This window comes from Callionymus lyra, chromosome 6, assembly GCF_982586985.1.
Source record: "Callionymus lyra chromosome 6, fCalLyr1.hap1.1, whole genome shotgun sequence".
Lineage (NCBI taxonomy): Eukaryota > Metazoa > Chordata > Actinopteri > Syngnathiformes > Callionymidae > Callionymus > Callionymus lyra.
Window position 1 is genome coordinate 21,765,969 of NC_141823.1, and position 23,209 is coordinate 21,789,177.

A 23,209-nucleotide genomic window follows, 5' to 3' on the forward strand; every position below is an offset into this window, starting at 1 on the left:
ACTGCATCTTGGAGAGGACAACATTTTAAACATGTGAATCAGCAGAGTTGGGTTTTATTCATTATGACATTTCAGCACTTTTTAGCATTGTGTTTGTGTATTAAGTTTTACAATAAGGTTTAAATGTTTATATAGCTAGATTTATGCCAGGTATGAAAACAAACAAAGATCGTATTAAGAATTCAATGAATATTTGGGGCGTGAAACGGTGCTATTAACTATCATGTACGGGAGTTAAACAAAGCAGTAACATCAGTCGGCGGGATGATATTTCAAAGTCTGCATTGTTATACGATCATCAGTGCGATCACACCGCAGACATCATTTTGGTGGCCACTGTCCTCTCAAGGAGAAAATAACAAAGAAAGTGTGGATGCAAAGAAAAAAGGAGACAAAAACCGTTAAAGTGTCAATTTGAAGCGACCAATAGAAGGACAAGAACTTCTGTACCTCCTGAACCTTGTCCTGGTCAACTTCTCCAGTGAGCGGCAGCTGAGAATCTACTCCATGATGTTGTTGACCTCTGTCTGGTTTGAACGTGTCCTTCAGCGCCCTGAGATCCAGATGACAAAGTTGACAAAGTTTAAAGGTAGTTAAAAGAAAAGTGTGATATAAACGCCACATTTGTCTCCGAACAACTTTTCTTCCCACATGCTTCGTCCTGAAAAGGTCATTAAAAAAAAGAAAGGATGGCAAGAGCTGAAGCCAGAAAAGAGAATTCAAGCAGACCTGTGAGCTACAAGAAGCTCCTGATGCGTCTTAGTGACCCTTCTTAGTTTCTTCTTGTAGAGGCTGGCAGCAGATGCTAACTGCTCCTCTCTGACCCGGTAGGTTGAGCGAATATCCTGCAGAACTCTGTCCACAAACTTCTTCATTGACATCGTCCCAGATATGTTTTTCTCCCGCTGGTCAATAAATTCCTATTCAAAGGCAGACTTTGTCACTTTTTACAGTGTATCTGTGTATGAAGGTCCTCACTTACCGTCACTTTATGAAGGTAACACACCAGTCTTGTACGATACTCTTCATTCAGGTGTTTGATTTGAAGATGAAGGTTCGAGTTTTCCACTTCCAACTCTTTCACGGTGCTCTGAGTGTACAGAAGAGTCTTGGTAGAGAGAGAAAGATCAAATATATCACTGTCCCTTTTCTTCTAATGATATGGTCATATAAAATCAGTCTAGAGATAGTTCCTTAGTACAGCAGCATCAACGTCAATATGTACATGATCATTCAGAATAGCCAAATTAAACAATCTTTACTATTTATTTTACTCTTTTATGACCATATACAATGGATGGCTTGTAAGGTGCAACACATGTGGTGAAGGCTGAATGTGTTTCTTGGTTTACGAAGAGAAGACTGATCATACTCACATGACTCTGTTCTATAAGATTCTCCTGCCTGTTGTGGAGCTCTCTCTGCTCGTCCTTATGTTCTTCACATAAAGCCACACTGACGAACCAACACAGAAACCCATGAGGAAAATCACCATAACTACACCACATGAATACGAATCAATGCAAACACCCTCACACTTTCTCCACAAGAGCTTTTTGCTCCTCAGATCTGCTCTTGATTTCCTTCAACATGCTTCTTATTTCATCTTGGTTTCCAAGAATCTTAAACAAGGAACGACAGACACAAATTAATTAAAGAGTGGTTATACATTAAAACTCGAAGGCCTTACTGTTATTTCCATCTTCTTCTGCTCACACCTTAAAGCTGCCATGTCCTCTGGCTGCAAAAGTAACACAAAAGGTCAATATTTAAAAATATTTCCTTATTTTAAAACATTATTTATTCTCAACAGAAGTGATTTGTGTGCATGTCATAATATCATTTTATATCAGAATCTTATCTCGACCATATTGTGTGTCATTCTGCGGATCAGGGCCTGGACCGTCTTCAACTCTTCATGCAAGTCCAGGGTGGTCTTGTAGACTTGCTGATGCTGTTCCTCCAACTGCCTGCGCAGAGCTGAGGCCAGGATGAGCAGCTCAGCACTGGGGTCCTCACTGAGCCTCACTTCTGTGTCAGGAGCCTCAGAGAAGATCACATGTCCATGGTTGAGGCTGCAGACCTCATCCTTCAGCTCCTCTTCTCCAACGTTCATACAAGCTTCGGCTGACTTAAGTTCCTGGAGGATTTTATCTTTCTCCATCTCCAGGTCTGACGTCATTCTGGATTGGTTTAGCAGCTAACAAACGGAAAATGGAGAGACATGAGGTTGAAGCTTTTAAATCGACGGGAACATAATATGTTGCGTGTTTATATGGTGCCCTCTAGCGTTGTTATAGCATATTGCAACAAACTCAACAAGCTCTCAAACCCCCTTATTTTTTTACTTTTTTAATATTTTGAATACATTATCAAACTTTACAAATGTTACATATAATACATTCTTCTTTTTATTTATTTCGTAATGTATTTAATTCAATATTTTAGACTTCCTTTTACAATGAATTAGTCTGTTATACAGCCAGTTGTTAAAAGAGAAGTATACAGTTACTAATCTTCATGCACATCTGCCAACTTAACCCTTGTTATCTCAGGGTCAAGGTGACCCGGTGGCTCGAAAACAAATGTGTTTGTGGTATCCCTTATGTTGTCTCTGGACCTCACTGGCTTCCAGAAATACATATGCAGGAGGTCATTCATCTTGACCCTGATATACCACAAGTGTTAACTACTCACTTTTTCCCTGAGGTCAAACATCTCTTTTTCCAGCTTCATCGTCACTCCATTGAGCTGGATTTTGTCCTCTAACAGCTCCTTGGACACCTTCATTTGTAAGATCATTTCATTTGCAAGTTGTTCTCGAGGTTTATAGAACTAGTGAGTATGAGTTCTACCTTCAGTTTTTCTTCTTCGCTCCTGATGAGCTTCGCTGACAGGTCGTCGTTGGAGTTGGACACGTGACTCAGTCGGTTCTGCAGGTAGATGATTTGACTGGAAAGTTGCTCATTTTGGTCTCGCAGCTTTAACTTTCGGAAGCACAACAGAAACAACGATGTAACTTATAGATATAGTGTTATTATATAAACAGTTCAACCTACATTTTCTCCATCGAGAGCTTGAGCTTCCTTCTGAAGTGGATCTGATGATGTTTCACGGTGCGACGTGTCCATCGTTGTTTCGTGTGATTTAAGTGTTTGACCGTAACCAGCAACGGTACGTTGGCATGGACACACATCAACAAACAAATAGTACTTAACAAAATACCATCTTCAATGAGGCAAATAAAACAGAAACCATCAACAAAAAGTTCAAATGCAGCAGATCAAAGGTTAAAAACATGTTTATAAATGTTTTATTCATAAAGAAGGCAAAAGGTCACAAAATCATTCAGCATACGTATCAAAAATATCTTAAATATCTTGGACACTGAATACAAATATATACAATTGTACAATGGGTTTAAAAATCAGACAATTGAAACCACAGACTGATGCAATGGTCCCAGGATGTTGCTTCATTAAAGTCAACAATGGCGTTGAGTTCTCTGCAGGTAAAATGTTTAATAAGCCAACAGTTGGTGTTCATCAGTCGATCAGTCGTTGTTTGTATAAAAAGCATTTCAAAGATACATTTTCCAAAACAAAATATGTAAATTTGTGTGTACATTATTGTAAACAGTTAATGTGGTTTCAGAGAGTGCAGACATGTGGCCTTCATATGTGGATACAGAACAATATTGGCTTCAGTGGGACCTCAGGACAAGTTCAGATCCTCCTCCACCTCGTCCTCCTCCTTCACACTGTTCCTGCTCACTCTGTTGTCCACGGGGAGTCCTATCTCTCTCTGCAGGGCCGCCAAACTGGACTGGCTGATGAAGTACCTGACATTTTGGGATGGCAAAAGCTTTTGAAGCTCTTCAAACCGGCGGTAAGCCTGGAGGAAAGAGAAAAGGTTATTTGTTTCATTTATTTATTTCAATCTTTGTTCATTCAAATGGATAGTTACCGTGGTGAAGTCTCCTTGTTGACAATGATGCTCGACTAGAAAACCAAAAACATCTCCGACCCTGACGGCTGGATCCAAATCCGGCTCCTCCAGCAGAGCTTCACATTGAGCTACAGCTTCACCGGCGTCTTCTGGGTACAACCTGCATACACAAGAGAAAGTGTTCGTCCTTCTGCAAATGATAGTTTTCAACATCGATGGTCGTACCTGCGAATGTTGACGAACTTTTTGATGAGCGTGATTTTGTGCTGCAGGTCAGACAGACGGACTCCTTGCTGTCCAGCTGAGGAATCCTTTGACTTTGAAAGCCACTTGAAGGCTTCGGTCAGAGCATCCAAGCCCTTTTCATAGTTCTGGTAGTCGTCGATTTCCACCTTTAAAATAGATGGAGATGTTGTCTTATTTAGATACAATATGACGAAAATATAGTCAACTTTATTATCAAATACTAGTTAATCAGACAAAATACTGTACAATTATAATCATTCAATTGTTTAGGCAGTTAATTGTTAAGAAGACTGGAGAGGACTTTTTTAACGCTCAGCACAGTTATCAACCCGTTCTGAGTGTCATTTTAATGAATGCATTTGTAAGTCGAATTATATGAATATATTTCCTTAATTTCTAGTATATAATTTACAGTTTAATTTTTTTTTTGTATAACCCAAGTTATCTACCTTAAAACGGTTGTCATAGACAGAAATAATGCTCTCAAACTTGAGCATTAAAGTATTCATGGCAATTATGGTTTCTCTGCTAACCCTTCAGCAGTCTCTGGGTCATCTTGACCCCATAAATATAGTTCCCTTAAAACAAAATATTTGTTTGACAACTCTCAAATTATATTAATTATAAAATATATTAAAAAAATCTTACAACATTCTTAATACCCTCATAATAATATATAATTTTTTAAAGCTTTATATTTATTATGGAACAAGATATTGACATTTAACTCACGTTAAAAAAAGACTAAATGAAAGTGTGTTCTGATAACATACCTGCGCACAAGCTTCATAAAAGCCAGCCAGTAAGTTTGGAGCTCTTCCTTTGGTGTAAAAACCAATGATGGTCTTCAAGATGTCCGGGTCTTTCCGCCAGTCCAGAGACTGCAGGTAGTTGGCCGCCATGATGAAAAGATCTTTCTGATGACAAACATTGGCGTAGAATATAATTTTCTTTGTGTCCCCCGACTTGAGCAGCGCCTTCATTGCCTGTGAAAAACAGAAAGTTTGGTTTAACCGAGCGCTCAGATGACACCAGATACGTAATCTGTTCCCGACTCTCTTACCTTTAGTTTGTTCCCCGCCTGAGTGTACTTCTTGGTAGCCAGGTGGTAGTTCCCCTGACGCATGCAGCAGTCGGCTATCCTCTCCAGTAGTTCCTTACGAGCCTCTTCGGGTAAATCTTTGCTATCCATCGTGGTCATTTTCTCTGCCAGATCTTCTGTGATGGTCAAGTTCTGGGTCACACAGAGCTCCAACGCTTGTGGGAACTGGACACAGAAACATATACATATTATATATTTTTTAAATGAAAAAAAGCCATAAAATAGAGTAACCGTAATGACGTTCAAATAACCTTTTTTGCAGCTACTAGTAACTCCACTGCTTTCTCATATTGGGAATGTTTGATGAAGAAGTCGGAGCAGCGTTCCAGGAGGGCTGGGTCTGAGTTCTCATTCAGGTCTTCAGCAATGAGCTGAAGAGCAGAAAACTGCTCTGTTGCGAAGGCCAGCTCCAGAGCTTTGGAAACATAACCAGCCTGAAACGACAAGCGTCCAACTTTAAGTAATGAAATAAAAGGCCAGGAGCGCCCTCGTGTGGATGGAACTATGAAATGTTTTTATGAACCTTGTGATAGAGTAACACAGCTCGATCCATATGAGTGTCTCTCTCTTCATAGTAGCGAGCAGCCTCCATCATGTCCTCTGGATTACTGAGAAGAGCCAGGTTAGTCAGTTGGTCATCAAGATTGTTCTCCTGATCAAAAGAAGAAGAGAAGGTCGTTATTTTTAAAAATGTAAAATTATGTTTGTACTTGTTTTAAATTGGAAACAGTGTATTCTGTTTGCTTCTATTGGCCTGGACGTACCTTGCAGAGTCTGATAGCGTTGTTGTAGGCCTGAGCTCGAGTGTAAAAGTGGACCGCCTGTTTAACATCGTCGTGACCCTCGTAATGTCGAGCCAGGTGATAGGATGCTGCTCTGTCCCCAGTATTGTTGGCTATCTCAGATGCCTGGAAAAAGATTGTATTCTTACACAAATGAATCTTAAAATCCAAACTTGGGCTTTACATCCTCTTGTAAATTGAATCAAGAAAACAATGTAAACCGTTCTAGTGATATTCAGTTGCTATAACTATTTAAAGCTCTCGTGGACCTAATTAAACAATGAATTATTTGCAACAGAAGATAAAATAGTTTAAGTTAACCATTTTTTAATTTTCTATTTTTTCTATCTCACCTGCTCAATGTCTCCCATGTAACAGTGAACTCTAACCAGAGAAAGGTAATCCTGCGCCAGTTCATAGAAGCGAAGGGCTGAATCCAGATCCGACTGGCTCTCCAAGTACTTGGCCCACCATTTATAGATGTTCCTGTGTTAACAGAAGCATGCAGAGGATCTCAGTCTATAAAGGTAAAAAGATAAGTATCCACAGCTCACATTCTCTCTTTAAACACCAAAATTATTTACAGGAAAAAAACAGTAACTTTAACAGGGCTGGACTATACAAATTTTCTGAGGCGGAACATCATAGACCGAGTTCCCACTGAGCCATTGCTTAGGCATGACGAAATAATTATTTATATTTTTTTTTTAAGTAACCAGGACAAAACATGATATGCAATTTATTTATTGAAATATATTATCATATATACCTTTTATGATTATTTATTGAATTTGTCAAACGTTTTCCTACATACCAAGTACAAAAGCTGTGAAAAAATATTATATAAAGGTTTTCTATTACAAAACGTGTTTCTATTATTAGGGAATATATTATAGAATATGATATATAAGAGAAAAAAAATTCTCCAAAAGGATGGATGACTTGTTTAAAGATTTGAATATAACAAATATCACATTTGAGCAGAAAAACACTTAAATAAAATACCAAATACACAAAATACCAAAATGGGTTTGAGTTGACCCTGATATGAACAGTAAACTTACTTGTCTTTCATCTTATTTACATAGATTTCTAAGGACGATGTGTCTTCCTGCAGCATTCTAGGTACCTCCACTCGATGGGTGTCAGATTTTTCATAACTGCAAGAAAAATGGGAATTTAAGCAGATTTTTAACAATAAAACATTATTATTTTCGTATTTCTTACTAGACCAGAGCCAAAGTTTTATTTCCCATGGATTCCAGGTACTTTGCATGGTTGTAGTAGGTTGTGCGAAGATGAATGCGGTCATGATTCTCCGCCGTTTCTAAGGCCTGCTGCCACTGGCCTGAGGCTTGATAGAAAGTATTGAGAAGGTCATAGCGTTGAGATGACTTGTACAGCTTCTCTGCATCTTCCTGTGGGATGACAGGAAAAGATGGTGGAAATGGCCTTTTTTTTCAAGTCAGGAAAGTCCCATGATGTTAACGGGAAATTCTCAGAGCAGCAAAAGAACAGCATTGAAGAGTTTGCATGAATAAATTATAATAAAACCTTACTAAAATGACAGTCTTCTGTCTGCATCAACTGATAATATTCACTTTATCATGTTTCTAAGATTAACTTCATCATACCAGCATGCCGAGTTGAATGGCCAACATGGCCACCTGGGCCTCTGGTTCTGGCTCCAACTCTGCCTCCTTCAGAGCTTTCACCGCTCTGGCGTTTCCCATATTCCCGAGACACACGCGTGCCACATCCAGCCGTCTGGTCTTGACACACATGCGTGCCATGCTCTCCCACACCAGCTTACTGTAAAGAAAGAATGAGGGTTCAATCAGTTCTAAATAACAAGACCTTGGGCGTAATAATACATGGAGAATAATTCAATCAATGGAGAAACTTCATAAAGCTTTATAATACTTTCAATGTTCCTACAATCAGCATCCTTTATTATATTTATCTATAGTTTGATCAAATCTGAATCTCTTCCAATTATAGACTCTTTCAAAACTCACGTTTGTTTTTTACATCATGATTATTATACTTACATTTTCACTGAATTGAACTCAAACTTGTGATATTTCTAGCATATTTTATAACATAGCTTGAAAGGTTTATTACTGATATTAAGTTACACACACAATTGTATTTGAGTAAAATTGTTGAATGAAATGTTCAGAAGAATAACTCCCAAGTTTTAGGTGATCAATTCCAAGAATAAATATTTTACTTCCTGTTGTTTAACATTAATACAAATAGAGTGAATATGTTTTGATGTTTTTGCAGTAATGATGATTCAAAAGGGTTTAACCAAAAAACATCCTGCTCTCAACCTTCAAAAATGCATGATATTTCAGGAATCTGCAAAGATTAGGAGAAAAGATTTAAAGGTCTGAGTTTTTTTCCAATAATTTGGTCTTGCTGACGTAAATCACACTGTGGGCCCCGAAATAAAATTCCTCAGCCATCTGGTCTCTATTTGTGTGCTCTCCCTCCTCCATGCTCCAAGCGATACAGATGTGAGCTGTTTATTAAAGTTAGGCAACAGGAAATACCCCAAACCTTTAGGGGCTCAGCAGCTAAATGAAAGACCCTGAAAGAAAAGTGCTGAGTTCTATATTTACTTCTGGCTCACATGATGCTTCACATTGCATTTGACAAGACAAAGCAAAGAATTGCAATGAAAAAAATAGCCCAAAATGATATGGATTTAGAAAGACATGTAGGAGGAAAGACAAGAGAAGAACACATTTGGCCCCTCATCCCAGTCTCCTTTCCTCTCAGGAAACACATCCTGTTGCTGGCCGACTGTAGTGGCAACTGTGTTTGTTGCACACGAGAGACGAGACTTCAGTGAACGCCCCCTGGGCTCCAGACAAAAGAATACACAGCAGTGACGTCTGAGAAGGTTTCTATTGGTCATTCTGTCACAAAAACACACCGACATGCACACACATGCGACCATAAGGGAGGAAACACTGTCCTCTCCAGCAGATATATCTGAAGTGGAACTAAGAGGGAAAGAAACTCCCATTCAGTGGACGTGACTTTAAGGAATTGCTTAAGACTGCAGGCAGAGAGAGAGAGAGGGGCCAAGACAGAGGGAGGCTGGGGGAGGTGAGCGTGAACAGCAAGATATTTTCACTTCTGACAAGTTCCCAGCAGCACATTTTAAAAACCGTCTTATCTTTTGCCTGTGATGCATTTTGGAGTGATAAGTTAGAGGATAAGGACTGCGTAGAAATCGTCATAGAGCTGAAGAAGAGGAGCCTCAAAGAACTGCCAGAGTGAAGCTGCAACTGGTTGGGGTCACGGGAATGGACCAAAGTTTCTGCTGGATTAATCCCTGCGCTCCCAGAGTCTTGTCCGAAGAGGAAGGCTAGGAATCTGCTGCGACGGCTATCAACTCATGATCGAGGATGAATGGAGATGTTCTTTAGCTGAACCTCAAGACGAAAAGCCCCTCACCAGTTCTTGCTCTGCATGAGCCAGAACGGCACCCACTATCAGCTGGATCAACAGGTGGTGGAGAGGAGCCACGCTGCCCGGGACAGTACTAGGGCAGGTGAGCGGCGAGAGACTCAGGAGGGGCAGGATTTGGTGCAGGGACACGAGGGTGAGGTGGCAGGCGCTGGGCGTCGTATGGCCGTGCAGAGGCTGGTGGCAGCGGCAGTGACAGTTGCCCTGCTTTCCCTGGTCCTCAATAATGTTGCGGCGTTCACCCCAAGTTGGGTTTTGCAGGCACTTGAAGACGGACGCAAGAGAAGCGTGGGACTGTGGAAGATGTGCCCCGCAGGGGGGGACCGGGATCGGTATGACAGGAAAGGTCAAGGGTCACAGAGGCAGTGTGAAAGCCTGGGATGGGGATCGGAGTACGCAGGTTACCAGGAATACCGCAGCACTGTCCGATGTAAGATTGAACTTTTTCTCTTCATTTTGAAATTATCTGCACCACAAATCTGAGGACATATAAAAACCAGTTATGGATGGCCATCACGGCCCTTGGTATTTTTAATTTACATCCAACAAGGATATTTTTAAACTGCTAATTTTTAGTTCAAGAGTAATAGACTTGTGTAACAAGGTAAATTAAATGGTCAAATCCCATATCTTGCTCATTATCGTCCTGGACGTAGAGCTAGTTCAGTCTAAACAAAATATAGACAACAATATTGATTTGTTTCAGTTTGAGAACTAAGTGCCTTCATGGATAAACTCTTTCTTTTGGTCCAAACAGTGCAGTTTGACATGATGCGGGCCTGTAACCTGTTGGCCACTGTGGCCCTGACTGCTGGTCAACTGATCTTCCTCCTCGGACTGATCGGGCTGCCGTTCATCACCCAGGACTCTCAGTGGTGGGAAGAAGCCATCGCAGCACTGTTCCAGCTCGCCAGTAAGTACAAAATCCATTTCATGTATAAAGAGAAATATTTACTGGCACATTCAAATAAAGTGTCCTTCTCTCAGATTTTAATGGTGATGACAGGAAAAATAAATACTAACAAATGTCAAAGGAACTATCAGGAAAGGTTGATAATTGAACAAATAACTGTTGATTAAATGTTGCTGATGTTCCAGATAACCATCTGGATCCGAGTATATTTTGAAGGAGTCTGAACTTGTTTCTCTTTTATTAATTAATGACAAAAACTAAAACATAACATAATAAAACACAGAATAAAAAAATAATTAAACAACTTCTACATGGCTGTGATTGCGTTGGCGATAGCGTTAGAGGAAGCCAACCCGGTAACTCAGACACCACCACAGAAATGTTTTTTCCTAGCTTGCCGTGCCTGACAATCTATGATAGAACTTAAGCCAATCAAGAAAAAGCTTTAAATGTAGAAAAATAATATTAGGGGAAAATTACCTGCTTGGTATGTCTTTGTGCTATTCAAGCAAAAATGACATAAATTAATATAATCTAATACATAACAGAAGATAATCCTCTCAGAAGAGTATTGTCGCAAAAATTCATTTTCCAAAGCTTACATATAATTTAGCGTGACATGATTAATTGTCTTTGTCTTCATTGCATCTGATCCAACATTTCAACAACAATCAACTTCCTTCATCTGCCCGAGGCTATAAATAGACAAAGGGCTTCTTTGGAAAGAAAGGAACAACTTGAAATGCTTCAGTTACCTAAAAAAAACTATAGGTTGTCAGGGAATCAATGAGGAGAAACTAACAACTAGAGTACCGTTTAGAGAACAAGAAACAACATTTTAACTTTTTTCTATTTTAGTTTTAAAATCCCAACATGATTGGAATGAACGTTGTAATGTTTGCAACAATCTACAGATGTGTTACAATGGGATGAAGAATTTCCCAGTACTTCAGTTGGGGAAGTAGGTTTTGTAAAGCTGTCGCTTGGTCCCTTGGTTGAGCGTCAGAATGACAAGAGGGCACAGTGGGGGGTCTGCTCTCGTTCTAAATTTAATCTTAGACCAGAATCCAATAGAAAGAGCAGCGGCTGCTCAGGCAGCGACAGTCGGGCGCCAGGATATCCCTGCTCAGGACGGGGAAATGTCTGTGACTACCTGTTATGCAAACCCCCTAGCTGAAGAAGGAAAAAGAAAGGAGGAGGGGGGGATAGACGGGATGGACTATTTCAACAGGGAGTGTATGTTTGTGTATGTGTTGGCAACAGTGGCTACGCAGCTTATATATGAGTGTTTATGTCTGCTGTAGTTGTGTGTGTTTTGTTGGTCTAGTCGTACTTCGTTCTGCAGGGCGGGGATTGCCCAAGATAAACTGACTTTTATGTTTCTGACAACCAATCACGGATCACAGTTTATCATTATATTTCGAGAGACAGTCATTTAACAATGAGCGGATTTCATCGGAAGACAATTAAGGGAGGCTCAAGTGAAAGAGTTCAGGAGAATGGTCACTTACATTACCATTATTTAAGATGCTGCGAGTAACATACGAAGAATCATCATTTAGTCTCTTAGAAAAAGCACAGTATGCGCAAAAAAGTAGAAAAAAAGAATCGAAAAACCTTCAAGTGGAACTTTACCAGTACAGATGCAGCAATCTCTAGCCAACGCTTTCTATAAATCCGACTCTGAGTCAAGACCGTCGAGCACAAACCAAACTATTTGAGTACAAGCCAAATAATTAGTTTAGGATACACATTAAATGCTTGGTTATCGAAAGACAAAAGAGTAATCAAAACCCATTTCCTATATCAATTATCAGATTATTGGATTCTGATGCACATATGCCTTGTAAATACATGCGATTCCAACCTATATTTATGAAGGATGAAATTCAATGACAGAGATGAAATAAAAAGAACGGATTGATCAGGTTAACAGAAACATTAAGCCTTATAATACATCACCTATAAACACGATTTTAAATAATTAAAGGGAGATCAATGTCAAAGGGAAAAGACAATACAGGAATATTGAGTGGTAACTTCTGTGAAGATGGGTATGTAAAAAATATATGCAGATTAAACAAACGTGACAGTAAAGATGGTCAACGTTAGGGCCAGTACTGATTCATGATACAGGTTTAATTTTACTACAGCCTCTTGCCGATACCACTGAATGAGTTTCAGCTCTGCATGAATGGAAATGTTTTTACACATCATCCTTTTTTCGCAGGAATGTTTTTCTTTTGAGACCTGCCAGAATGTTCTCGTTTCTGCAAGTACACCCAGGAATAACAATATCCCATTCAATTGAATGAACGCTCTGCTGCAGGAAAGTTCCTGATAGAAAACACGATAAGAAGCTTTACATTCAGTGAAAGCCGAGAACATACTCAGGAAGAAGAATGCATGTCTTCTTACCTTGACAAATGTATTCTCTGAGAGTCTTTAAAATGATGAGCACCTTGTTAAGATCAAGATTAAGCATACTATTCTAGTTCTAATAGAAATGTGACACATCACATTATTAAGTCTTTTCCTTTTCGCTCATAGAAAGGAATATGTCATAAAACACTTTGGAAAATGTTACTGTTACTAGAAATAGTCTTCGAAATCAAGCTTCCTGATAATAGAATCTTGACTTTGACCTCAGATTAAAATCCATTCACAAATGTCTTTCAAATATCTTTCACTGATCCACTAGTGTAAGAGAAAAAAGATGGTATTGTGAAAATATACTCAGGCAGGACTAGTCTCTTCAATTGATCTGTATATTTTCTCAGAGACAGATCATGAGAAGTTTCCAGAAAATATATTAACACTGAAGATTAGGGTGTGGAGAGGAAGGAAGGATGGAAAGAGGAAAAGGGGGAAGGAAGCTTGACAGATAAGTCTGTGCCAATATATGAGGTTCACACAGCCCACCCTGGCTGGACCCTGGACAGGAGATTATTCATTTTCTTGGATAAGGAGGCAGGCAGGTTCAAAATGAGTCAACATTACACAGAAATAATTATCCACATCCTCGTATAAAACAATGAAACTCAAACGGACTTGAAGCTCAGGTGGTCATCGCAGGAAAATCTATGATTCATGTCCCAAAGTAACAACATCTCTGTTTCCGGTCTGGATATATCCTGTCAAAGAATAGTTTCATTGCCGTTGAAGCTCAAATGAAATAGGGTGGGATTCATTGGAATAACGCAAGAGCTCAGATAATGTCTGTGGGTGGAGCAGGTCAGGGCTTAAGAATGATATCGTGCGAAGGGCTATTGTGAGGACGGGATCAAAGGAAAACTCGTGGAGCAAGTTACTAAAAATTCCATTCACAAATATTGTCAGGGAAGTAAGACGGTGAACTGGGTACGAAACAACATGTCTCCAGACTTCTGTAGATGCATCTCTTTCCAGCATAGCCAGTGTTGATGTTACAAGGATGAAAGGAACAGCATGTCTCTAGACATTTACAATCACACCGGCCTTCCTCATCGCCTGAGTGTAAATCAAAGTAACGCGGAGATGAAACAAGGCTTTCCCCGAGTTTATAAATGCTCTTTGATATTTTTTAATTCTAGCGAGATGCTTGATCTTGACAAAGCAGAACATGTTTCCAAGAGGAACCAGATCTCCAAATTTCAAAAGTCCCATGCAGGGAACGAACAAAAGAATAATGCACAAGTCCATTACTGGTTCCATGAACCAAATGACATGAGGTGATTCTAATTCCAGTCACGGTTTGGAGGAAAAGGGCCAAGAGTTTGCTGAGTTGCCATAAATAACGTGTTCATTTTTGCTCTGTCTTGGTCTTCGGTCTTAGTAATATATTTGATTTGGTTGCAGATAGATAAGAAAATGTGTTGACTTATTAAACCAATACAATCATTTTTCTTGCAGGTTTCGTACTGGTGATTGGACTCGTGACGTTCTACAGGATTGGACCCTATACACTCTTGTCCTACTCCTGCTACTTGGACATAGCTGCGTGCCTGTTAGCCACCATAGCAGCAGCCATGCTCATCTGGAACATTTTACACCGCCGGGATGACTTTGCAACGGAGCCTCACATCTTAATCGGCGGCTCACTAGCCTCACCTTTACGTTTTCGACTGAACAACGACTATGTTGAATCACCTTGTTGAGAGAGGCCAGCACTGACCTTCATTCTCCATTGTAAAACCAGCAGAAATGTCTAACTGATCAAATTGCAACAAGACTTGGGGACTTTTTATTTAACCCCAAATTTTTCTTTGAATGTGGAAAGTATATGTTGTGTGAGGAGAGAGGATCAAGCTGGATCTTGAACTTAAATATTGTATCTGTACTTTTTAAAGATACCTTAAAATTAAATTTGGAATTATTAAATACTTTACGCAAAAGACTCCGATTGTGATGTGAATTTTGGAATAAATATAATACAATACGTAGAGTTAAAATAAAATTGGTAGAACTGTCCTACATTAAACCCTTCCTGTCTTTAATAAAATAAGTAATCATAATTATTATTGTTTTTCACTATACATGTTATGGTATGCCAGTGATGGGGTAGAAAAGCAACCACTTTCTTTTTTATTTTAAGGGAAAAAGATACAATATAAGCTATGCATTATTTCAAATAAAACACATAAACTATGAGTTAAGAATAAGACTATGTTTACCTTATTTCACTTTTTGAGGTTTCATTGGATTTGATTTTGTAACTTTCGCTGGCTTGTGGTACAGACTGTATTTGATATTAATGTTAATTCTATCATTTTTTGAAAACACGTTATTACACTTATATTTTTGTTGTTTGATTGATCTTTACAATCTTTTTATTTAGTTATTTACATTAAACATATGGGTTTGTGAAATAATAATATATAATAAAAAAATTATTGGTCAAATCTATAAAGTCGATTTGCTTCATTCCTTCAGTCTTGTTTTCTGTGTATGCAAAGCTCAGTCACAAAAGGAAACAAACAAAAGAGGCAGGAGGAACGGGGAAGATGCAGGGAGTCGAGATTGTAGTTGGAGACAAAGTTAGGGATGCCAGAAACTGATGGTTTGGACTTAAGAGTGACACGGTATACTAGACATCTTTGTAAAAGGAGAAGGTGTCCATGAAATAATGAGGTTTATTGATGCTGTGAACGATGACATGAAGAGGACAGTTTCTGCAAGCAAGGTTTAGGGGGTGTTACCTCCTTCAAGGAACTAATTCAATATTCTCTATTCAAATTATTATTATTATTATCACTGCTGTCTTTGCCCTGGCTGAGAAACTCACTGAACACTTTAAAACGTCATTAGTTTTTTTTGTTTATCATGTTTGACATGTTTAATTAGGAACTAAATAAACTGAACAAAAGGGACTTTATAGATAATAATAATCCCTTGCAATTATTGGAAAACAAACAAAATTATATAATAATACGTGATAATATAGTGGTCAAAAAAGGTTAATCACCCTTAATATTGTTAATACACTAACAAAAGTGGCAGAATAAACATTTTAATCTGGATTTAAAACAGGAAAAGGAAGGAATAAGATTACTCATTAGATGAATGAACCTCTATAATAAGCTTTCAAAATGTATTTCCAACTAGAACTATCTGAGGAAAAACAAAGGAGCCTGATAGGATCGAGAACCTTTGTGAATTTGTTGAACTACAGTTGGGTGTCCCCGATGATACAGGTTGCTGTAGCAGGATATGAGGGTGGAGATTTTCGGGAATTGAGCACAATACCATCATGACAAAAAAGGTTTGAGGTAAAAATAGCTTTCCAAGAGGAACTGAGTAAAGCTGTCATCAGACTATGAATTTCTGTATATCCTGAATATCCTGTGGAAGATTGATGTCTTTCCACACTTGGTTCAGTTCACAAGTGTTTCAAGTATATGCCTCGTGTCTGTGGTTACGTGTGGAGAAGAAGATTCCGCTCACTTCACCAGAATGGTCAGAAAGATGAAGGCGTAAAGAAGTTTTCTAATAATCCTCATTTTATAATCAATAAATCAATCAATGGAGGGTGGAAAAGGAAAGAAACAATCCCAGTGGTAGAAGAGTCAAGGCTGAAGTAACAATACTTTCCCAGTGGTCTTTTCTATGCTTTACAAATACACCGATGAGGAAAAGCCCAGCGAGGATGGTGATGACAGAAATCATACAGAAGGAATGTTTTAACTTTGAAACAGTCTGCAACCAAGAAAAGTCACAATGACTTTTTGAACTTACCTTTTTATCAACTTAATGGACTTGAAGGCTTCATCCATGTCACCGATAGTCAAATAGAAGCTGAAGTTTAGCATGGCATCTCTGGTGGACTTCTCACAGTCCTCCAGTCCCACAAAGTCCCTGAGAGGTCGCCTGGATACCATGTTGGGGAGCTGGCCAACTGCCCCCTGAATCAGCTGGTTCTCATTTGGGGGAGCTGATGTTGGAATTTCAGAAGTATGCTGATCCCTTTGTCCAGGCTACAAGAAGAAACAAAGAAATACATGTTATGTTTTGACAAGATGCACATGTCTGGAAATAAGGCTCAAGAATGTAGGAGGATGGGCAAAAGCTTGACTATACATCAATTTAAAAGCAAAAAGGTAGCAAAGCTAAAAGACAACAAGGGGTCAACCAAAGTTAATCGGGACACGTCGATATTGAGGAGTTTTTGTGCAGAGAGAATGAAGGCTCCAGATCTCTTTTTTCTCATGTAACTAAGCACACAAGAATGTCAAAGAAAATGTGTGGTAGCCGTCCTCTTTTAAAATCGAACAATATTTGCCAGAAGAAGGCCTAACATCATTCTCATAGCGTTGCTCAGTTTTGTGACTGCATTCCCTATTGAAGTAACATAAACCTTATAACAGAGTGAAAACAAAGATCCTCCCTTAACGCTTAAGGAACAAAAACAAGAAACAAAATGACTCTTTACTTTGAATCGTATTCGGCAGAAGTCTGCGTCATTTCATTCCCTCTAGTTAAGGGTAAAGGTTCGGGGAGTTATGAGGCAGTTTCCAAAGAAGAACACACACAGTTCTCTGCAAATGTCAGACTTGTTCATATTTCTGACAATGTTGATATAATTGGCAACACTGGCTTAAATGGATAGTGAGACTCGCATCTATCTACAAGTTGAGCTGTTATGCAGCATCATTTGTGACTGATAATTGGGCATTAGAGTGAAAATGACAGAGATCTGATCTAGCCACAAGACCTGCAGGGACGAGGAACAAAAAGATCTAGTTTGGTACATCCAAGGTCACGACTACTGTTGGCCTGAAGAAGGTACAATTTCAGTACAAAAACTTACTTCTGATCGAAAGACACCACCCCTCCGAAAAAATAGCTTGTGGTGTTTGAGACCAAAAAAATGTTTGTACAAAGTAAAGAGTTTAAAGCAAATGTACAAATGTGTATCTGTGGGGCAGAGATGTGGGCAGTAACCTCACCTTGCAGCTGAAAAAATAGTAGGGTACATCAAGAGCTATGAGGGCTTGAAGGCCAGCAGGTTTCGGGAAGCAATCTTGCAAGAGAAGGCCGTGCTCTTGAGTACAGAAGAGAGTGACCACAGACACTTCAACCTAAAAACACAAAGGTGTCATTTTGACGAGACTGAACGATTTGCTAAAGTGTATAATTAGTATTTAAAAGCTGCTTTTACCGTGTCTGCTAAATTGGTGATTGATGACTCCAAGCTTACAGGCATAGTTTCACAGACAAACAGCCGAGGCTCACCCTCGTCCCAGTAATGTGAAACAGGACAGCGTCCACCGAGCTCACCGCCTTCAAACTGCTGCCTGAAACATCAAAATGAAACATGCATTAAAAAACATGATACTAGGAACACATCACCAAAAAGTTTTTTTTTTTTTTTTTTACCTCTCGCTGTCTTCAGCCTGGGATAAGCCACTTGAAGGCCGTCCAATGAAGAAATCGAAGTGAGTCACAGTGTCCATCTCAACGTCATAAAAGTAGACTTTCTGATCTGGACGTCCATTCACCTGTGGGGGGAAAAGTCATCTTATGTATACGTTCTTTAAAATATATTATCGGTTTAAGAATGGAACAGAAAATATTTTTAACCAAGGAGAGAAGGATGTACCTGGGAGATTAAAACGCTGACTTGGCTTCCGTTGGCATTACATTTCACTGACCTCAGAGCTCCTAAATTGGCAATGTGGTTAGCCAGGTTTTTAGCACTGCAGTGAGCTTTGGCATCTCTTAAAAACACAGAATGGAACAGTCATTTTAAGATAAATCCTGTGTAAGTTATATTGCCTTGCTTGTAGAGGCAATACCTTCTTGAAAGATCAAAAACCCTGACATGAGCCGTGTCTGTACCCACGACCAGGTAGGACTGACACACACTGAGCAGCACCGGGTTTCCCTCTGCCTTGGAAAATGTCAGCAACTGCTTCACTGTGCCCTAGGGTAGGCGGAAAATACATTTTAATGCATAGTACAAATTTGAATTAAGCAATTTCTTTATTAAATAAACAGACCTGAGGTGTTCTGATCTGGACCCTGTTTGGTTCCACTGTATATAAATTTTCACCATGTACAGCAACTATCGAGGACTCACAAGGGAAGGATCCTTGAATATGAGGAAATAAAAAAGTTGTAAAAAGTTGTGATTTTTTTTTGTAAAATCCATCTTCAGATGTAATTTTACCTGCGTTGCGTAGTGAAGACCCTGAGAGCTCATACACTGTAATATGTTTTCCACTCCACACTGTCGCAGTGTCCTGTTAAAAAACACATTTTATTTTAGAATCAAATTTCAATATTCATCTAGAAATACAGTCAGCATTACAGCTGCATATCTGGACGCACCTTGGTTAAGCACACTCCCTTTATGTGCATGTCAGACTGGAGAGCAAAATGCACTCCTGTGTGGAACTGAGTAATGCTGAGCTGTGTTGGGGAGAGTTGGACTGCTGCCACCTGCTGGCTGAAGTCGGTTGACATCACATGCTCACAGAGAATCAACACCGTTTTGGAGTTGTTTGCTGCTAGGAGATTCAAACTCGAACCCCACTGAAATGTCCACAAGGGAAGTGACATAATCGATTGTTATTATGCTCTTTTTTTAATTGGATATTGACTTTACCTGTAGTTGAGTGACACTTCCTTCAATTTCAGTGGGAGGTTGAAGCTTCCAAAAAGTGTGAGCATCACCTCTGTTGTTATCAGACTGACCCATCATCCGCCAAATTGCTATGCGTCCATTACTGGTTCCGGCTGCCAGAATGTCTTAAAAAAAAAAAAAAAATGTTAATCAATAGTTCCCTCTCAAATGTTTAGATCGTACAACAATGTTGTTACCTTTCCCCGCACAATAAGCAACGCAGCTGATCAACTCTCCCTTTTCAAAACCAAGAGTCTCATCAAGGGACAGAACATGGTTGTTATCTCGGTCTAGATCCCACAACCTGCAGAAGAACAAATGAATTAACACATTTATTTTGAACATTTATAAATTATTTATTATCATGTATAATTATTTGTAAATACAAAATAAAGAATTTAAAATAAAGCAAAACAAAAAATAAACTTTACTGAAGATTTAATTACCGGTATTCTTTAGTTTGTAGCTAATATTTCTACTAATGTGATATAGTGTAATATATATGCATATACAAAGAAGATTTCTATATAACTACATAATATATTCACATAAAGAATACATTATAATTATTATCCCAATACATATTTACCATATACGGTACTCGTTTCATTGCAATACAACCATCAACACTATTCTTTTTCTAGATTGATCCCATCATCATAATCAGTTATTTATTTTAGATATATTGTAAGTACCTTTTATTATATTAGATGTATTAGATTTATATTTGTAAATTGTATTATTTCCATCAACAGACTGTTCCAGAAAGTCACTCAACTCTTACTATTATTATACAACTATTATTGTAGCTCAGTGAACATCTAACATTTGTACATTCGTAGAATGGTGCCTACCTGACAAGCTGCTCTCCTGTTGCTGTGATGAGGAGGCCATTGCCTGCCCATACCATATCAACGCTCTGTCCACCTTTGCTGCTCAACTTCACCTATGGTTTATAATAGTACACAGTTTATATATTAATATACGCTTTAAAAGAATAACACAAATGAGCAAAAAAGTCAAATGTGTTACCGCTCATACCTTCCTGAATTCGTGGGCTCCACCATCCGAGGCCACACTGTACTGTGATAGCATCAGACTCTCTGTGATCACAACAAGAGCATCTCTCTTGTCAAGGTAGAAGAGCTTTTGGATGGCACCTTCCACACTGAGAAAGACTGAGGTTTTACCATTCTCGTCCACACTATGGACCTTACCTGCATGTAAGGAATGTCATTAAAATCAGTTACTTTCCCAGATCATTAAATATAATCCAGTTTAGTTAAATGAACTTGCCATTTGAGGTGCTAACATAGAATGCCAGACATTCTTGAGGTCCCAACTTCAGAGGTGCTCCTTTCCAACTGAACATATCCAAGGCTTTTTCGTCTCCACTTACTGATGCACGGGCAAGCATGGCCACATCGCTACAGTAGAATAGTATCATTGTTTTAAAGAGATTTCAACTTAAAATACAGCTGAATTTAAATGAATAAATACAACTTACTCTCCAGGCAGAGTTGGTTTGAAGATACAGCATGATAATGGTTCTTTGTATTCATGCTTAACTTGATGATTTCCTTGAAGTTTTCCTCTGGCATCAAGTTTCCACACTGCCAAAGTACCCGTCTGATAACAAATGATGAACAAGGGAAAGTAAATTTGTTGTTAAACAAAAGAATTGTGCTTGAAAAAATGGTGTTAAAGTTTACCATCCAAACCAATATCACTTAAAATAATCAAACAAGTGTGTCTGTCACCTGATCGCCAGTAACCAAGCGGCTGCCAGAACTGCTCCATTCCAACAGCGTGATGCACGCCGTGTGAGTGTTTGGTAAGATGGTTTGATCTCCAGAAGGATACGTCAGCAGCAGGACCTCGCCATTTTCCCACCCTACAGCCAACACTGGCTTTGTGGGATGCCAGCGAAGAACCTTCGCATGATGAGGCCGCTCAATGTGACAGGACTCTACATGCTCACCCTAGATATGAATGTTCAAACTTGCGTTATTAGGTCGAAACATTTTGGAGTTTATTTGTAATAGCTACCTGTTGTAAGTAAACATCTACATTTCCTCCAACAGTGAAGCTGCTTGAGGCAACAGCTAGTACAGGCAGTACTGAGTGCCAAGTTAGCTGGGATGGAGAGGCAGTATTTTTGTGGGCTTCAATACGGTGATCAAAATATACCGCCATAGCCCTGACAAATAAAAAAAAAATCAACAATTAAAACAATCACAATAAATCACAGGATTGATTTAACAAGAATCTACGACAATGGTTACAATTGTTTCATTCTTCTGGTAAGAAAAAGCGTCGTTTGATAAACACATGTGTTCTAGTGTAGAACTATTTTTGTATTCAATCTTTTTAGAGATCAATCATACTTTAGTGCAAACTTTGTAATACCCATAAGCATTATTACTTGTATATGCAGGTGAGAAGTTTAGATTATGTTGGCAACATGGATCTATACAACACATTTGTGCTTTTGTTGAGTTACTTTATTGACAACAACAAACTGGAGCAGTGACTGCATTTTGAACAGAAACCCTATTATTACCATCTATTTCAAAATCCCTGTGACAGCATGTGTAGCTGATCTCACCATTATTACGCTCTTACAATGAAAACAATTATTAGAAACTTGTTCTATTTGAGTCGTTTCTTTGCAGTGTCACTTTTAGGTTAACATTAATAACAAATATGTCATTTAAGCCATACAAAAACAGTTCGCCCAATAATTACAGGATAAAAAGGATAAAAAGGTGCTACCACGCTTACATCCAAAAACTGAAAAGCATTAAAATGGGATGATATTTCATATATTTCTATAATATAGGCAGTGCCATGTTACCGTGTGTTCAAGCGATGATAAGTTAGCTTTAGCTGCTAACACATTAGCTAGCCGGGATAACCCTGCAAAAGTTTCAAGTAATACGCGTGTCCGGGCAAATACTATACAATTTTTACTTTTTTCGTACCTACCGTTATGCGACACTAGGGAAGCTGCCCCACACGTAGTCGAATAAACGACAAAAACATTGAGTTGCAGTGTTTGTACTTCAGCTACCGTGTGTAAGCGTCTCTGCCAGTTGCCCCTGACAACCTTCAGGCGGGATTGGAGGAGGAGTCACGGAAAATGACGAGCTTGTCCGAGTGCGTTAAGGACTCATTATAAAAACAAACATATGTTTTCTAAAATATATAGCCATGTTTGATTTTCATTAAGGGTCTTTCAAGACAATATAATTATTTAAATGCTTTCCGTTAGTTCAGAGAAAAAAAAAGAAGTTAGTATTGATAAGTCAATTGGCAGATAGAACAAGTGATGTGAATGTCTGGTTCACCAGTGAGTGAAGAATGAAGCAGCGGATATAAATAGTATATAATATAAAAGTTATGCACCAATGTGTCACACTGAAGAGGGAGTTGAGTGAAAAGGCAAAGCTCTATATAACATTCCTGCATGTTCCAATTCTCACCCATACAATAATAATAATAATAATAATAATAATCTCTATTTATATAGCGCCTTTCTAGACCGGGGTCACAAAGCGCTTTGACAGCCATTCACACATACTGATGGGAATACAAGAGATACAAGCAGTTGAATTTATCTGGGCTTATCG

General features: G+C 38.9%; 2 protein-coding genes across 2 annotated transcripts; one reads left to right on the forward strand and one right to left on the reverse strand.

The window, feature by feature from the left end:
• Nucleotides 1-3,503: 3,503 nt before the first annotated feature.
• On the reverse strand, nucleotides 3,504-22,656 carry ift140 (intraflagellar transport 140 homolog (Chlamydomonas)). The gene is made up of 30 exons (XM_087794235.1): nucleotides 22,566-22,656; nucleotides 21,627-21,777; nucleotides 21,338-21,559; nucleotides 21,085-21,206; nucleotides 20,874-21,004; nucleotides 20,619-20,794; nucleotides 20,432-20,523; nucleotides 19,775-19,881; nucleotides 19,560-19,702; nucleotides 19,283-19,486; nucleotides 19,122-19,194; nucleotides 18,952-19,043; nucleotides 18,748-18,875; nucleotides 18,552-18,669; nucleotides 18,329-18,450; nucleotides 18,111-18,246; nucleotides 17,899-18,030; nucleotides 16,688-16,926; nucleotides 7,713-7,890; nucleotides 7,306-7,496; nucleotides 7,143-7,238; nucleotides 6,432-6,564; nucleotides 6,061-6,204; nucleotides 5,820-5,948; nucleotides 5,548-5,730; nucleotides 5,258-5,461; nucleotides 4,968-5,180; nucleotides 4,174-4,340; nucleotides 3,967-4,108; nucleotides 3,504-3,894 (listed from the first exon to the last, which is right to left on the reverse strand). Exons 2-30 carry the CDS (start codon nucleotides 21,771-21,773, stop codon nucleotides 3,715-3,717), a joined length of 4,344 nt encoding a protein of 1,447 aa, XP_087650361.1. The 5' UTR covers nucleotides 21,774-21,777; nucleotides 22,566-22,656; the 3' UTR covers nucleotides 3,504-3,714.
• Nucleotides 8,870-15,334, forward strand: tmem204 (transmembrane protein 204). The gene is made up of 3 exons (XM_087794234.1): nucleotides 8,870-9,991; nucleotides 10,319-10,474; nucleotides 14,366-15,334. The coding sequence occupies exons 1-3, from the start codon at nucleotides 9,565-9,567 to the stop codon at nucleotides 14,608-14,610; spliced, it is 828 nt and encodes a 275-aa protein (XP_087650360.1). The 5' UTR covers nucleotides 8,870-9,564; the 3' UTR covers nucleotides 14,611-15,334.
• Nucleotides 22,657-23,209: the final 553 nt, after the last annotated feature.